The 18,355-nt window shown below is 40.9% G+C and overlaps 1 protein-coding gene across 1 annotated transcript in view; it reads left to right on the forward strand.

Annotated features, from left to right (window-relative positions):
• ABCF3 (ATP binding cassette subfamily F member 3) overlaps nucleotides 1-18,355 on the forward strand; it is a 1,867,236-nt gene that overhangs the window by 891,725 nt on the left and 957,156 nt on the right. Inside the window, exon 12 of the mRNA XM_044070185.1 lies at nucleotides 8,073-8,128. Coding sequence (XP_043926120.1) covers nucleotides 8,073-8,128 — 56 coding nt within the window. The remainder of the gene's footprint in view (nucleotides 1-8,072; nucleotides 8,129-18,355) is intronic.

Genomic DNA, 18,355 nt, shown 5'->3' on the forward strand with positions numbered 1-18,355 from the left:
CACGTAGAAATGAATATCTCCTCTCTTTATTTTATACACACATGAACAGTCTCAGGTTAAGCGCTTTCATCTACTGACGTAGATTTCATCAGAACCACTTACACCTTTGTTAACTCCCTTTTTATATAGTATTCAAATCATCTATTAACATGTCTTAATTAAAACAACACATACTTAACTTGATATAGTGAATTCATTAACATTTAAAGTGCACTGTGCTGAATTCCCTAAGAATACCTATCTATTAATTAAACTATTTTAAAAAACATACTTTAAACTACATACTTGAAAAACATACTTAAAAATACTTTAAAACTTCATAATTATATACATTTTATAACTTCCATCTGCCTGTGTATTATAACTATAAAACCATAGAATTATTTGTGCTTGCTTCACATCTTAATTAATACTTTTTTATACAATAACAAAAAATTCCAATCTAAAAACCAACACCCTATTACCTATCTAGCATAGGTTTTATAGAGATGTATTCATTTAAACCAGGATGTTCTGATGCATTTAATTTAATTTGCCAGCGTGTCTCCTTTTCCAATAATTTCTTCTTCACATTACCACCCCTAGGATTCACTTGAATCTGTTCAAGAATCCCAAACTCAAACTTCCTACATTCTTTATTGGCTTCACAATGTCTCCATAGGGCATTATTCATATCTTGCCTCTTCATTCTATAATAATGCTCATAAATTCTGTTTTTTAAACATCTAGATGTCATCCCCACATAGTAACATGAACATGTTGAACATTTAGCTAAATATATCACATTTTTAGTTCTGCAATTCCCCTTGCATAACTTCACTTTTGTTTTCTGTTTATTATCTAATATCAATTCATTAGCCATCAGAATATACTGACACTGATTGCAACTACCACATTTTGTCGTACCTCTCTTCAGTTTTTTCAACTTTGTTCATCATTTTGTTTAGTCTATCCTTTATGTTCATTCCATTCCTGTATACAAATGTTGGTCTGGGGCCTACTATCTTATATATATCCTCATCCGTTCCCAGTATGTTCCAATTTTTTACAATTATGTCTCTTAATTTATTCACTGATGGAGCATATTGTAACACACAAGCCCTCCTATATTCATTATTTGTATTCTTAATATTAACTAGACTGTCCTTACTCCCCAGTATAGGCTTATATTTTTTTCCCCACTCTTGTTTTACATATTCAACTGTATCAGCCACCATTCGTCCAGGATACCCCCTGTCAATAAACATTTTAGCTATATAATTTAACTCAACTAATACATCCTCATAACGTGATGTCATCCTGGCGGCTCTGATACATTGTCCTTTTATGATACTTTTTTTCTGATACTGGGGATGGCAGCTATTATACTCTAAATAGTCATTACTAAAGGTCTCCTTCCTATACAGGTTGGATTTAAACATCTTGTTCTCAATAGTAACCTTTGTATCTAGGTATGAAAGACTTTTTTTATTCATACTTACAGTAAACCTTAAATAGTCATTCCTACTGTTAAGGTAATTCATGAATTTTTCTAATAATTCATCAGTACCATTCCATATTATAAACACATCGTCTAAAAACCTGAAATAACATCTTATATTGCTATTCCACCCAGTTTCAAAGATGTGCTCCTCTTCCCAATTCAGTAAGAATAAATTAGCAAACATAGGGGCACAAGCTGCCCCCATGGCTGCTCCCTTGTTTTGCCTGTAATATTCTCCTTGAAACATAATAAAGTTATTTTTCAAAACAACTTCCATGAAAACCATGAGGACACTTATTAGAGAACTTTTTGGACAGTAAATTTGATTTTGAACAAGGTAACAAGCGTTATAACTTCGATAGGGGCAATGAAGTGAACGCTAATATAGAAATGACATTAAAAGATTATATTTACCAGTTTGGTAAAAAATTAAAGATGTTAAAGACATTACAATTAGATAATGCTTATTTGAAAAGATGTATTGATGTGCAGGTGGTTCCAATGGGGCTTAGATTTTTTAAGAGACCCATGGGGGTTGAAATGGAACAAGAACAGTTAATGGAATGTTGTAAAATGTTGGATAATTTCGGGTTCACATTTATGAAATATCTCATCACATGTAATGATAAAAAAATGTCAATTAATGACAGAAATAGAGGAGTTAGACCACATTATCACTAGTGATATGCTGTTTGAAGAAAATATATTTAGTTTTAATGCCCAATTCACATGGGTTGAAAAGCAGATTAATATTCAGATGGAGAGAAAATGCAAAAAATTAAAGCGTGATATGTGGCAGTATGAAAAAGGTGAGGCCTATAGATTTGAGTTAAAGAATGAGAGGGTAAAAAATGTAGGCTACAACCATAATGGAAAGAGAGAATATTTGAATAAAGATAGACCTGCACACAATTATAACATTGGCAGGAGAGATAAAGGAAATTATTCTTTAGAGGAGGACCAGCTCAGGGACTTCCTACAAGAGAGAGAGATAGGACACGGGAAATGGTACCCACAGGAAAACAGAACTTGTTGATACATTCAGATAAGACATGCAGCAACAATGAAGAACAAATTATTAAAATTAATCACATACATTATAGATGGAAGGAGTTTAGTATTTATAACTATACTAGTTTAGAAGTTAGTACTGATATGTTCAAGTTACTCTCAAAGGGTATGAAATTTATACCAAATAATAGGGGCAACTTGGTGGACTATGTGGTAGATTTCAAAAAATATCTAAGAAAACTAAACCTTGCGGTGTATTTTAAGGGGAAGGAGATGTTAAGTCTGGATGGGTTTAGGAAACCCAGCAAATTCACGCCCCCTTTAAATAACACACTAGCCACGTATGAAAGGATGGTCATAAAGGAATTATATGCTGATTTCGCAAATAATAAACCTCATATTACAAATCTTAAAATAACTTTATTATGTTTCAAGGAGAATATTACAGGCAAAACAAGGGAGTAGCCATGGGGGGCAGCTTGTGCCCCTATGTTTGCTAATTTATTCTTATTGAATTGGGAAGAGGAGCACATCTTTGAAACTGGGTGGAATAGCAATATAAGATGTTATTTCAGGTTTTTAGACAATGTGTTTATAATATGGAATGGTACTGATGAATTATTAGAAAAATTCATGAATTACCTTAATAGTAGGAATGACTATTTAAGGTTTACTGTAAGTATGAATAAAAAAAGTCTTTCATACCTAGATACAAAGGTTACTATTGAGAACAAGATGTTTAAATCCAACCTGTATAGGAAGGAGACCTTTAGTAATGACTATTTAGAGTATAATAGCTGCCATCCCCAGTATCAGAAAAAAAGTATCATAAAAGGACAATGTATCAGAGCCGCCAGGATGACATCACGTTATGAGGATGTATTAGTTGAGTTAAATTATATAGCTAAAATGTTTATTGACAGGGGGTATCCTGGACGAATGGTGGCTGATACAGTTGAATATGTAAAACAAGAGTGGGGAAAAAAATATAAGCCTATACTGGGGAGTAAGGACAGTCTAGTTAATATTAAGAATACAAATAATGAATATAGGAGGGCTTGTGTGTTACAATATGCTCCATCAGTGAATAAATTAAGAGACATAATTGTAAAAAATTGGAACATACTGGGAACGGATGAGGATATATATAAGATAGTAGGCCCCAGACCAACATTTGTATACAGGAATGGAATGAACATAAAGGATAGACTAAACAAAATGATGAACAAAGTTGAAAAAACTGAGAGAGGTACGACAAAATGTGGTAGTTGCAATCAGTGTCAGTATATTCTGATGGCTAATGAATTGATATTAGATAATAAACAGAAAACAAAAGTGAAGTTATGCAAGGGGAATTGCAGAACTAAAAATGTGATATATTTAGCTAAATGTTCAACATGTTCATGTTACTATGTGGGGATGACATCTAGATGTTTAAAAAACAGAATTTATGAGCATTATTATAGAATGAAGAGGCAAGATATGAATAATGCCCTATGGAGACATTGTGAAGCCAATAAAGAATGTAGGAAGTTTGAGTTTGGGATTCTTGAACAGATTCAAGTGAATCCTAGGGGTGGTAATGTGAAGAAGAAATTATTGGAAAAGGAGACACGCTGGCAAATTAAATTAAATGCATCAGAACATCCTGGTTTAAATGAATACATCTCTATAAAACCTATGCTAGATAGGTAATAGGGTGTTGGTTTTTAGATTGGAATTTTTTGTTATTGTATAAAAAAGTATTAATTAAGATGTGAAGCAAGCACAAATAATTCTATGGTTTTATAGTTATAATACACAGGCAGATGGAAGTTATAAAATGTATATAATTATGAAGTTTTAAAGTATTTTTAAGTATTTCAAGTATGTAGTTTAAAGTATGTTTTTAAAATAGTTTAATTAATAGATAGGTATTCTTAGGGAATTCAGCACAGTGCACTTTAAATGTTAATGAATTCACTATATCAAGTTAAGTATGTGTTGTTTTAATTAAGACATGTTAATAGATGATTTGAATACTATATAAAAAGGGAGTTAACAAAGGTGTAAGTGGTTCTGATGAAATCTACGCCAGTAGATGAAAGCGCTTAACCTGAGACTGTTCATGTGTGTATAAAATAAAGAGAGGAGATATTCATTTCTACGTGCCTGTGCGGTTATTTTTCTACACTGGGACTTTTGTTTAGCCTCTTGGGGCTATTTTCACTTAATTGTTGGACTGACCAGTTTTCCATCGAGTTACAAGTGAATACACTTGAACATCTACATTTATGATAAGTGTACACAACTGTACTTTCTTCTTGTCTGCCTGTGCAGTTTTAAAATACATCTTTGGTTTGATCATTTTGCGGCCTGTTCCAAGTAGGGAGAGTTTAGTTTTCTTATTGCTGCCTGCCTGCTTTAAGTAAGTAGATTTTTTTGTATTGCCTCTTATTGGTGTGTGTCCCAGTTTAATCCTGCCCGATTTAAGTAAGGAGAGTTTTCTTTGTGTGTGTGTGTACTGCACAAATTAATTGTGATGGTTCTGTTCTTAATGCTGCCACTTGCTCGATTTAAGTAAGGAGAGTTGTGTGTGTATTTGCTGCCGAATTCTGCTGGTTCTGTTTAAGTAAGGTAGGTTGTGTGTGTGTGTGTATGTATGTATGTATGTATATATATATATATATATATATATATATATATATATAAGTGCCCCAGTTAGGCATACCTAGTGGTCATCGGTACTCTGGCATAAACCCTGTACCTTAAATACAAGAAGCAAGAGCCTGAATTGTCTGCCCATACCACCACTTGTGATTCAAGTTGTCAGCTGTCCACTGTCCAGGAAACGCATGATAACACAAAACGCTTTATTCTAGCAAATTTTTACGATTATACAAGCAATGTTTAAAATGTGCCCCTGGTTTTGGGCCTTTGTCCCCCCCCCCCCCCCCGAATACATTTTGTTTTTTTCCAGATTTCTTGTGCTGCAAAGTTGAGAGATTTAGTTGACTGTCAAGTGGATTTTACAAGGAGCTGAGAGCTTTAGTGAAAGAATTTTAGTCCTGCTTATGGCAAGACTGTTTGCATCGTTAGTAGCACAATATTTAGTTTACTTGCTTTTGATGCAGAAGGCTGTGGGTTCTATTCTCACAATATGTAGATGAATTGCTGATACTGTACTGTGTTGCACTTTAAATGGAGTGGATGCTGCAGTCCTGTGAATGTCCTCCTTTGGAGGAGATAACTAGTAACTGTGAACCTGTTATCACTTTGCTATCTATTCTGTATTGCAGTATTACTAGCTTATCCTTTTTTAATGCAATGTAGGCAATTTATCCTTCAAGGGCAACAGGCACTTTATTTGTAAATGAAACAATTTATCCTTTAAGGGCAACGGGCACTTTATTTGTAGATGAAAGAATGAAATTTAAAGAAGTTTGCCAGCAGCAACCTCTTCATTAGTAACAAATCTCTTTAATGTGGAATTATTTAGAAGACACTTCTGCAGAGATTGTGTGTATTTACTGATATTGGTGGATTGTAATGACAGAAGTGTGAATAGCCTTTTATGATGGTAATGTTCTGAATTGGGCAGTTTTGTCATTATTGGTTCATGCATTTTGTTTCACTGCTTACTGGAAAAATGTTCAAAACAAATTTAAAACAAGCTCTAACAAGTGTGCTGTATTATACAATCAAGAAGGTAAATCAAAGAACACATGTATGTTGCATGGTCCTAAATGTGTGCAAGGGGCCTATGATTTGAAAACAGTCCAGAGGTAAACTTTATCCACCACTGGCCAGATGCATTTTCTTTGAATGTGGATTTTAATTAATGCGAGTTTCAAGGGCAGAAAAGTTGTAATGCTAAGTCTGTTTTCATTGTGAGATTGTATTGCTTTGTTTAGCAGATGTCTCGTGTTTTAAATGAAATCGAAATAATCACTGCAGAAGTAAAGCATACAGCAGTAAGTATGCACATGACAGTGTTTATGGTAATTGGGGAGAAATAGCCAAGTAATGGGACACTGGAATGGCTGCAGGGGGAGGGCTATGTATGGGGGTGCCATTTGACTGATTTTGTGAGGAGGAGGAGGAGTGGCAAACTCAGTCTACCCTGGGTGACACAAACTCAAGCTACACCACTAATTATGAATGTCTTCCCCCTTCAGCTTCTTCTCCTGTCCCCATTCTGTTACGTTGAAAATCTTCAAGACAAAGTACTTCTCTCCTCTCTGTGTTTCAGTTCCACTGCTACACTCTCCTTACTCCGTACATATATTACTACTGACTTTTTTGATGATATTCTAATCTTGCTTCACACCCAAATGCATGTAAAGTTTGCAAGTCTGTGAGAGTTGTTTTTCCACATCCTCTGATGTTGGCATACAGTAATCTGCAAAAAAGATATTACTTTTATACAGTTGTCTTCATGTTTCCCCCATTACCACTTTAATTCATTGTACCTAGAGTCTGCCAGGAGATATCTTCATTTAGACAGTCACCTGGGGCAGTTTGTATTTTCCCCATATCTCCCCAGCCTTAGCTGCATACACTCAGCTAAGCACTGGAGAGGGTAGTGCAATATGTCATCTGCAAAGAGCATCCTCTCACTTCTGGAAGGTGCATTCCCTCTAAGTGACCTTGCCCCCCCCATCCCCCCCCCCCCCGAAAGATGAGCTGCAGTCTCCCCGGTCTCCACTAGGGAGATTGCACTGTTAAGTGTATGTGAACCTCTTGCCCCACTGGAAGAAGCTATAAGGCCATTCTCTGTCATTCCTCTCCATAACTGAACTCTGCTCACCTGGGTCACAGTAAGGATTCTATCCCCTCTGTGCCACAGAGCCAGGCTTCTCTGATTTTGAATTTTTCTTGTATCTCCTTGAAATTGATGCTTGATGGATGCTTGCCGTCCTCTCATTCTTCATGCTTCTTTGATTGTAAGGTAGGCTAATGGAAGTTCCTTTTGTCCAGGTTGAGACTGTTGGTTGATATATTCACTTACTGCCCTTAGAAATTCTCTATGTAGATGGATCTGAGGGTTCCAGGTTATGTTAACATTTAAACGACACAAACTTGCTGTGAACAGTTTGGTATGGGTTGTCTGCCATGCTTTGAAATATTTTTGCCTGTAATATTGTATGTCAGTTTTGATGAAAGGTGCTTAACAGAGCACACTTGATTTATCCTTTATTTCATTGACTTTTGTCTTTCATTGAGTGCATTTTAACTGTGTGTTTACTGTGCTTTAGTTTCTGTAAAGTTATTTTTCAGTGGGCATTAAAATCTAAGTTATAATGTTAATAAAGAAACTGGATTTTAAGAGCAGTAATCCAGTCAATGTTTTTAAATGAATTGAAGTTAAGAAAAGCTGTACTGCATGAAAAGTAGAGCTTTGCTGTAAGATGATGGGCATAGTGTACTTCACACATTATTTCAATCTTTATTCAATTGCCTTTGTTTTGGCTCGCATTGTATATTCAGGCAGCTGCTTAGAAGTATAATTTCAGTGGTTGCACTGCATTTTTTTTTTAGTCCTGTTGCATTGCAGAGTTTGAGTGGCTTTAGTACTTAATATTCTTTGTCTTTTTAGAACCAACCAACATGTTGGACATCAGGGCAATTTTGTGGCTAGAGAGCTACCTCCAGGTAATGTTGGAAAATGAATTGCATGCATGGTAACATGTTAGTTTACATCCAGTATATATTATATTTGTGTAATAAACAGAGGTACCAGGGCTGCTGTAGAGATTTTAATAAAGTACTTTTGTATTTGTTTTTTTAATATATTAAGTTATTTGCCTTAATATGATTTGCTGCATAGCATTTATATTAGAATTATTTAACTCCCACGTGGGACTTGTTAGAGAAACTCTGATCTGCTTTCAAAGCAGTAAAAACATTATGGAATGATTTGCAGAAAAGTATCGCATTTTACACATCCTGCATTAGTGCAAGTGCTTGGGTATATTCATGCTCACATACTCACTTTTACACACCCACTGTGTATATTCATTTGCATGTGAGTAATTGTAAGCAGTAGACAATGAACTTAGTCTTTTCTGTTTTTTAATAATGCCGTGGCATAAATTTGTTTTTTTGTTTTGTAATGGCCGTGACATCCAAGTAGACATGGCCTCTCTCTGACTAAGAGCTGAAGAGAAAAGCTTTGCAAAGCAAACAGTTCAAGTACTAGAAATATGTAAAACAGTCTGAAGCCACTGCGTACCCATGTCATAATTTGCAAATAAAATACAATAACTAGTTCACAAGACAGTGGTTAGAATCAAAACTTATAAGTACCTGTAGCAGGAGGTAATACAGGGTGAATGTGCAGTGCATTAGATACCAGTAAATCATGTTGATGCAAAGACTTGCTGAATGTGATTCAAATGAATGATGTAGGACAACGTATAAACAGCACTGTAACTGAATGAAATACATTATATGTATCAGACAAAGCCAAGTATCACTTTTCAGATTAACCAAACCATTTTGGAAAAGAGTAAGACAAAAGTAGACAAGAAAACAGATGCTATCATGAAGTGCAGCAATTAAAAAGGCATACCAGACTTCAGATTCAAATAAATCTGCCAAGCCCACAGTTACAGAGGTGGATATAGAGGATTACTGGAATTACCACATTGATCAAGATTAGACTCTTGAATAGTTAAGGAAACAGGAAAAGCTGAGCCTAAATGGGCAGCTGAAAGGCTGATGGTGGCAATACAAGATACTGAACTGTTTATGAAGTGAATGACAGCATCATTAGAACAGTTGAGACAGAGAAATGCATGTGGTATAACAAAGAACTGGAAACATCTGCACAGCTTGTGGGTGACTATGACCCACGTTTGCATGCTGAAATATGTTGCAAAAGTGGTATGGGAAATTGCATATATTAAAATGAGAGTTGGTGAGCTATTAGAAACATGGACTACAAAGGATTATTGAAAAAATGAATAAATACATATATATTACTGTTAGGAGCATTGCAGAGAGTCAGATATTGTAGAAGAATAAATAATGTAGCATTATTCATTAAAATAACTAATCTGAAGTAGTTAACTTCATTTGATCAGCAACCTGTGGGTTACGGATCCGAGCCAACAGCATACCAAACAAAAAGATCCGAGCTCCAAGCTCCTCCTCCTTACCTTTACTACACTGCAACCTCCTTCCAATCCCCAGATCTCGTTTGCCGCGGCTTTGCCAAGCATGGGATTCTTAGAGCTCCAGGCAAGTTTAGCAATTTTTTTCTTCAGACTTCGCTTTTGGTCTTCTTTACTGGTGTGTGTGTGTGTGTGTGTGTGTGTGTGTTTTTAATACCTTTCTACGGGTTTTCCTTCTACCTAGCCTTTATATCCCCCTTTACCTTTGGTAGTTTCTCATCCCTTTGTAGGCCTCTATTTTTCCCTCTTTCAGGTGTGCGTGTGTGGCTGTGTGCGCGCTTTGGGTATGGCTGAAAGCCACAAAGTGACCTTTTTTAAATGCTCTGAGTGTGGCCATAAGCTGTCGTCAGCAGATGGTCACACTCGGTGTGTGATTTGCTTGGGGTTACGCACCTTTCCTCGGGCTGCCAGATTTGTGCGGCCTTTAACCGTCAAGCCTTAAGGGATAGGGAGAACAAGCTGATTCTGGCGGGTCTTCTACCTGTGGAATCAGCTTCTTCTCCTTCCCTCTTGGTAGCAACAGCTGCGGCTGCCTAGCCGACTGGCCTTCTTCCCCTGTCTGGGACTCACCCTCCCACCTTATCTCAGGGAGAACGAGAGGCCAAGAAAGATAAAAAAGAGGGAAGGGAGAGAGAGAAAGAGAGAGAAAGAAGCCGCAAGTGGCAGGCCGAATTGGACACCTCGGCCACTCCCGTGAAGGTGGTCTCTTCTTCTCTGAGTGCCCAAGCTTTCCTCCCCACAGCTCCGTTCTCCACGTTTCTCCCCGGAGCCGGAGGAGGAGACCCAACCAGCCTTGAGGTCGGTGGCTTTCTCCAGGTCTACTCGAAGCATTTCGGAGGCAGATATGGACCGGATGATGTGTCGATTTTTGCAAACTCGGCTGCAGATGGGAGTGCTGCTGCCTCCCCCCCCCCAGGGCGGGGGGGGGAGTTCAGCTCCACTGTTCATCCCGATAACTCCTTCTCTGATCCACAACCGGATTTCAAGGAGCCCCGGAGCCAGAGGGTCGGCGTCGATGGTTATTGCTAACTCAACGCCGGCCATGCCCTCGAGCTTATCGGATCCACTTTTGGATCTCTGAGCTGAGAGCTGGGCGTCAGATCCAGGGGGGGGTGAGTGTGTCTTCAGCTCCTTTGCGGTCGGAGCACACCATCCTCTCGGGTCCGATCGCTTCAGCTCCAGCGCCGATCCCCTCAGCTCCAGCGCCGATCCCCTCGTCGGATCTGAGGGCCCCGGCCAACTGTCTTAGAGAGGCCGGTTCCCCTTCGGCATTCGACGTGGTGGAGAGGGTTCTTTCTAGAGAATCGAGACCCCTCACTGTTTCCTCAGGGTTTCCTTAGTCGCAGCTCAGTTTGATGCCCCAGCCAGTTCCCTTGGAGGAACATGAATCCATGGGTGAGCACCCCTCAGACAGTCCCCCCGAGGAGGTCCCTCACAAATGCCTGTACAAAAGGAGGCACTTGGACTCCCCTGAGTCCCTCACCGAGGATACCGATTTGGAGGAAGGGGAGGTTCCCCCAAATCACCCCCAACGATGTCTCCTTTAGAGATATTATGGAAATACTCCACCAAAGGGAAGGGGGGTGGTCCACCCAAAAACCCTCCTCTGATGAGTCTGTATTCCTGGAGGCGTTTGACACAGGCCCATCTACCTTTTGGGTGCCCCCCCCCAGCCGACTCCCTGGTCGACCTGATTACCAATAGGGCGTGGAAGGAGCCAGACACTGTACAGCCGGTACCTAGAAGGCCCGATAAGATTCTCAGTCCCCCTGCAGACAGAGCTTTGTGGAGCAAGGGTTCCCCAGTTGATGCCATGGTGGTGGCGGCTGCCACCAAAAAGGAACTATCCCAGTAAAGTTCTTCGGTCCTTCCCCCTGACAAGGAGTCTCTGGCAATGGACCGTATTGGAAAGCGGACTTTTGCTTCAGCTACCTTTTCTATAAGGGCGCTGAATTATTTGGCCCATGTAATCAGACTGCAGCGGGACCTGGTCAAGGAATACACTGAGTCTCCCCCAGAGTCCATGTCAGCCGAGGATAAATGGACTTTCTCGGTTCATATGGCCACTCCTAAGTCGGTGTCCAATACTTCTATGCTGCTACTTTCCCATGCCACGGAAGGAGCCGCTAGAGCTAGCGAGTCTGGTATCGCCTTAAAGCGTCATGTCTGGCTTTGACTTTACAATTTCTCGGAATCCTTCAAGGTGTCTTTCACGAATGCACCCTTTGATGGGTTGACCCTCTTCAGGAAGACCCTCCGTGAGACACTGGTCCAGAGCGAGAAAGACAGGAAACCGCTGTCAGCCGTTGGAATATGCTTCTCTACCCCTCAAAGGTCCTTTTTCTAGGAACCAGTGAGGGCAGAAGAAGATGTGGTTCCGGAAATCTCAGCAGGCCCAGAATGCTCAGGACTCCTCTTCCCCCAGAGGCAGAGAGGGACAAGGTGGACGCCAGCCCAAAGGCAGAGGGGGACCAAAGAACTTCGGGTCATAGGAACCCTTTTCCGACCATCCCACGCAACAGCCCTGAGGGGTTGGCCCGACTGTTCCTCTCTGGAGGCAGTCAGGGGGCAATATTCGAGGCACCTGGCCGAATGGGAGTCCATCACAACAGATCGCTGGGTGCTTCAGATAATATCCAGAGGCTATTCAATCCCCTTACTCAAGACGCCTCCCAGATGGTCCCACCCAATCAAAGGGAGGCCGCGGCTTTGGAAATAAAAAAGCTGTTAGAAAAAAGAGCCATCCAGCATGTGCCCCCAGACCAGTCCGGATCAGGCATCTACTCCAGGTTCTTTTGGTGCCAAAAAAGACGGGGGACTTGAGGCCGATTCTCAACCTGTCAACAATGAACTTTTTCGTTGCCAAAGAGAAATTCCAGATGGTCACGATTCAGTCCATCCTGCCCCTCTTGCAGGAGGATGATTGGATGTGCTCCATAGACCTGAAGGATGCATACTACCATATTCTCATGGAAAGACGGTCCAGGAGGTTTCTCCGCTTTCGCCTATGGGCCAGTCATTACCATTTCAGGGTCCTACCCTTCGGTCTCACCACAGCCCCCAGGGTGTTCACCAAGGTCATGGCAGTTTTAGCGGCCCACCTGAGGCTCCAGGGCATACAGGTCTTCCCGTACCTAGACGACTGGCTCCTCACCGCCCCCACCAGGCATCTACTTTCTCTAGCCAGGGATTTCTTCCTCCTGATGTCACCCCGGTTGGGGATAACCATAAATGTCAAGAAGTCCTTCCTCCAGCCTGTCCAAGTGCTAGACTTCATAGGGGCTAGGATAGATACCCTCCAGGCCAGGACCTTCCTAACGTCAGACTTCACAGCATGACTCTGCATGTGCTAGCCCTCTTTCAGTGCCCTGCTCCCCCAGCAGAATTAGTCCTGAGAGCTTTGGGGTCCATGGCGGCAGCGATCAATCTGATTTCTTATGCTCGTCTGCACATGAGGGTTCTACAGTGGACGATACAGGTCCAGTGGTCTATTCCACACCACCCTCTAGACTTCCCGATTCCCCTCAGCAGGGTTTGCAGGAACTCCCTCATGTGGTGGCTTCAAACCCGAGCCCTTCGAGAAGGAAGACCTTTTGTTATATCACCACCCCAGGCTACAGTGACCATGGACACCTCCCGCCTAGGGTGGGGGGGCATTGTGCGGGCAGGACGTTCCAAGGCACGTGGACTCAGACCAAGACCGTACTGCATATAAATGTCCTGGAGATGAAGGCGGTTCTCTTGGCATTGCAGGTCCTCCATGCCTTTCTTCCTCCGGGGACTATTGCGATTCAGTCGGACAGTATGTCAGTGGTCTGGTATATCAACAAACAGGGGGGAACCAGGTCTTGCCCCTCCTTGCCGGGAAGCCATGAGAGTTTGGGAATGGGTGATCTCCACCAACTGCTTCTTGTTAGCAACGCATATTCCGGGTCGGTCCAACATACTGGTGGACAAATTGAACAGAACTATCCTCTCTCCTTACGAGTGGTCTCTGAATCCTTTTGTAGCGGAACAGAGCTTCCTCAAGTGGGGTCAGCCTTGCTGCGATCTCTTCGCATTGCCTTCCAACGCGAAGTGCAGTGAGTTTTTTGCTCTAATTCCTCCTTTGGGAGAAGCCCCCAGAGACTCTCTAGTCCATGCTTGGCCACCTGGTCTTCTTTATGCGTGTCCTCCACTTCTGCTTTTGACAACATTTCTGCAGAAAGCTCACTGGTTGGGGAGCAAGATTATCCTCCTAGCCCCATTCTGGCCTCGTCAAGTCTGGTTCCCCTGCCTGCGGTCTCATCTCATAGCTCCACTCTGGATCTTTGATCCCATTCCGGATCTGATGTCTCATCCCTCGGGAATGGCTCCTCTGAACCTGGAAGGTCTCAAGCTCTCAGCATGGCAGATCCAGTTCCCCTAGTTGCCAAGACTCCCGGTATCTCTTCCCGAGTCAAGTCTATTCTGGTGGCGGCACATAAACCCACTACCAGGAAGATTTACAGTAGCAAATGGAAAGTTTTTCAATTTGGGCTTCACAAAAGAACTTGGATCCTTTCACCGCTTCTGTTTCAGCGGTACTGAAATTCTTGTCATATTTTTCAGCAAGGGCCAGCTCATCTACTGTGAGGGTTCAGCTGGCTGCCATTTCCCATTTTCATATTGGGGACAACTTTGGTTCCCTCGCTGCTGTCAGAGTTTGTAAGACCTTTCTAAAAGGCACTTTTCTTTTGAGACCCCCAGTTAGAAATTCATCTCCGCCGTGGGATCTGACCTTAGTTCTTCAGGCGTTAATTGCACCTCCATTTGAACCCGCAGCTTCGGTTGAGCTTAAGTTTTTGTCATGGAAGATGGCTTTTTTGGTAGCATTTACTTCAACCAGGAGCGTATCGGAGCTTCAGGCTCTCTCTATCAAACCTCCATACCTCGTGTTTCATAAGGATAGTGTATTTCTCTGGACTAATCCCTCCTTTCTCCCAAAAGTTGCTTCCGAGATGAACATTAATCAGTTCATTAATTTGCCTGTCTTTTTCCCTAATTTCCAGAATAAAGGAGAATATAAACTTCATTTGCTGCATGTTTACAGACAGTTACATTTTTATTTGCACAGAACGGCTGTCTTTCGTAAATCCGATCAGCTTTTTTGTCTCCTTTGCTAAGTCTTTTCTAGGGAAACCAGTTTCAAAGGTGACTCTCGCCAGGTGGATTTCGAGTTGTATCTTACAAGCATACAGAGAATCTGGCTTACCAGAACCAGTGGGAGTTCATGCTCATTCTACGCATTCTATGGCAACGTCTGCTGCATTCTGGTCTAGAGTTTCCCCTGAATGACATTTGTTCGGCGGCTACCTAGGCATCCTCTCACACCTTTATCTCTCATTATGAACTGGATTTGGTGTCTAGGGGAAGGGCTGCCTTTGGCTCTGCAGTGCTCCAGAATATCCTTCCTTAAGGCCTTCCAAGATTTGGGTAACTGGGGACTCTTTCCCACAGGTTGCTGATCAAATGAAGTTAACTACTTCAGATAAAGAAGTTATGTACTCCCCATAACATTCCATCTGAGTAGGTAAACTTCATTTGTCAGCAACCGTCCCTCCCTCCTTCCCCCTAACCTTCATGGTTATTTAGCTGAGCTCGAGGTTTGGACTTATGAGCTTTACTTTGTCCTTGAGTCAGGTGTCTCAGGTTGTTGGTTGTTTTGTTATTATGTGCAGGTGGCAAGCGCGATCTGAGGATTGGAAGGAGGTTGCAGTGTAGTATGAGTAAAGGGGAGGAGCTTGGATCTTTTTGCTTGGTATGCTGTCGGCTCGGATCCGTGTCGGATCCGTAACCCACAGGTTGCTGACAAATGAAGTTTACCTACTCAGATGGAACATTATGGTGAGTACATAACTTTTTTCTTGACGATTACATTGCACAACCTACTGAGAGATCCAAGTATAAAATAAAGATTGGCAAGCAGAAACTTGGAAGAGTGTAGAATGTAGATGCTGATATAGCTACAGTAGACCATGAAGCAACTAGGTTATCAAAAAAGAATTTCCTGCATATTTAAAATATACTTTCCAGTACAGGTCATCCTTACAGACTGCAGAAAGAAATAGGACCTTTGTGAGTGCGGATTAGTTCTCTTGAGAAGCACCAGTAATTAAAGTTGTATTGTTTCCTGAACTATAAATATGATGTGACTTGTGGATTTGCAGACAAGTCTCATTACTACCTTGGCATTAAAAAGAAAAAAACCCCAAACCCTGTGGTGAAATTAAACAGATAAGAAATATGGCGGAGTACTAAAGTTCAAGAGCTGAGAGAAACCATTTAGAGAAAAATGAAAAGTATAATGCTTGAAAATAAAAGTTGGAGAGAGAGAGAGCTTTTACAGTAAAAGGATAAATAAGTATTCAGTGATATAAATGAAGTAGCAGAGAGGGAGAGAATTAGAAGGGAGGATGGAGAGGAACTGGGAAAAGAATACAAATAAACATCCAGGAAAATAAAAGGCAGGTTATGCCTAGTTACAGGGCATTTGTTAAAAAAGATTTAATATTTTCTTTAAATTTGTACTATTTGAAATCATGTTTTGAATGCTATTTCCCATCATACTGTAAAATATGCGTATATATGTGCAGTCCAGCTTTATTGCTTGTTTAAAAATAAACATTAATTTTCATTACAATGTCTTTCTTTCCATTGGAGCACCATCGTCACAATATTTCTTTTACTGTTCACTGTTAATACAGGTGTAATTTCTCTTTCAGAAGTACTTTCATTTGATTCATGTGTTTGTAGCGTACATCATTTTACCAGTGAGAGACATAAACATGTAGATAGACCTTAATTCCACTGTAGAAGAAGAAAATACAAATTAGTAGCTGAACACACACTTTTCATAAGTTTGTCTGTGAATGTATGTGAACTTTGCATCAGGCAAACCTATGTGCTTAGTTCCATTACACAGCAACTGCACAAATCCCACTTATTAGAAAACCTGTTATGTCGGAAGTTGACCATGAAGAAACACTCATTTCTCATCTTCTCCAGTATGATGTGACCTTAGAGCTTAAGAGCATGTGGGTGGAATGCAAAACTGTTGTGGCTAACATTCTTATTCAAGAGAAAATGTGGGGTGCTTTTTGGTCAACTTTCTCCATAGCAATTTCTGTGTAACAGGAATTGACAAACTGTAGTGTAACCTGCTTAGCTAAATCTTTAAGCTCTTCAAACTGGTGTAAGACATAGTTTCATTCTGTACTATCTTTAGTGGGTTGATCCCACGCAGGGGTCAACCCAGTTCCATCAAGTTTCTCAGGCTCACTAAAAAGCACATTGAAGGATTAATAGAAATTGCATTTAGCAAGCAACATGGCTTGCAGGAATAAATCTCTGACTGTGGCCCAGTTGACCCAAGTTTGATTAGTGTCTTAAGCTCCTGATGATTCTTGAGCTTGCTTGTCCTGGGTGGGAGTGTGCTGCTTGATATTCTCATAAGGGGAGATATAGTCTAAAGAGGAGAATTGCCATTGGACATGATCGGCGAGTATGGTCCTTGGAGAAAGAAAAGTGAGTAGGGCATTAAAAAAAAAAAAAAAAACAGGTGTCAGCACAGATGAGCTGAGCCCCCGGGATTGCCTTTAAGATCCATTAATGGCCCCAGCAATACCAGAGCAAGTCTGGAGGGGTAGGCATATAGTTTGTAGACCTGATGTAGATGTGGGCCAGTGGGAGCTATACTGGTAAAGATGATGTCTGAGAGGATGATTTTTTTTTTTATTTATTTTTTTTTTTAAATAAATCCTCAACCCTTTCATCTTGCAGCAGCCCAGTGAAACCTATATAATGTTTCCAGCAAAAGAAGTTTACTTTTCCATATAGGACCAGTTGTCCTAAACCAAGAGCTTCATCAGCAAGAATTACCATCCTTAAGTGCATGCTTTGGACTGAGTTCCCATATAAACAGATTGCTGTCTGTCCTAATCTTTTCTGTATTCTCCCAGATGTGAAAAACTGCATGCTGTCATTAAACCTTAACTTTTAGCCTTAAGAAAAAGTGGACTGACTACTGTTTAAGTTGTATTGTTATTCACTGCATGAAAGTACAAAGGTTGCTGGAGTGGCAGAGTTCCAAGATGGTTGCACACTCATCAGTGAGTTGAGTAGAACTTGCCCAATGTCAAAACAGAGACTTTTGAGGAAGCCAGCAAAAGCGATCGGTTTTGGTAAAATTCAGTTACTGACTGGTCAGTACACTGACCGGATGCAAACAAAGAAGAAATCTGGAGTAAGAAAATCAACTAGAAAAGGAAAACTAATATTTCAGTGAGGCTGCTGTTCAGTGCTGCAGATGGAATGTTCTGTGTGGCAGGAACCGACATCACTTGTGATGATATGCCTGGATGCCTTTATACATCTGTTTTCAGACTGCTTCAAGGCATCCTTATCCTTCACCAGTGTTCTGTTTGATGGTTCCTTCATTTTTGGTCAAAAGATCCAAGAGATGATTAATAAGGTCAAAGAGAGCACAAAATATGCCATCTGTCATTGGAGTTTGCTTCTCTACTCCTCAGAGGTCCTTCTCTAGGAACCAGAAGACAGGGAAGCATATTGTTTGCAGGTTGCAGCAACCTTTCCGGACTCCACTCCCCCATCTCTCCCCCCTTGGCAGAGGAGATAACTGTAATGGACACTGCCCATGGGTCAGGGGTGGTCTGCAGAATCAGAG

This window comes from Protopterus annectens, chromosome 4.part1 (assembly GCF_019279795.1).
Source record: "Protopterus annectens isolate FY-2018-M chromosome 4.part1, PAN1.0, whole genome shotgun sequence".
Taxonomy (NCBI): Eukaryota; Metazoa; Chordata; order Ceratodontiformes; family Protopteridae; genus Protopterus; species Protopterus annectens.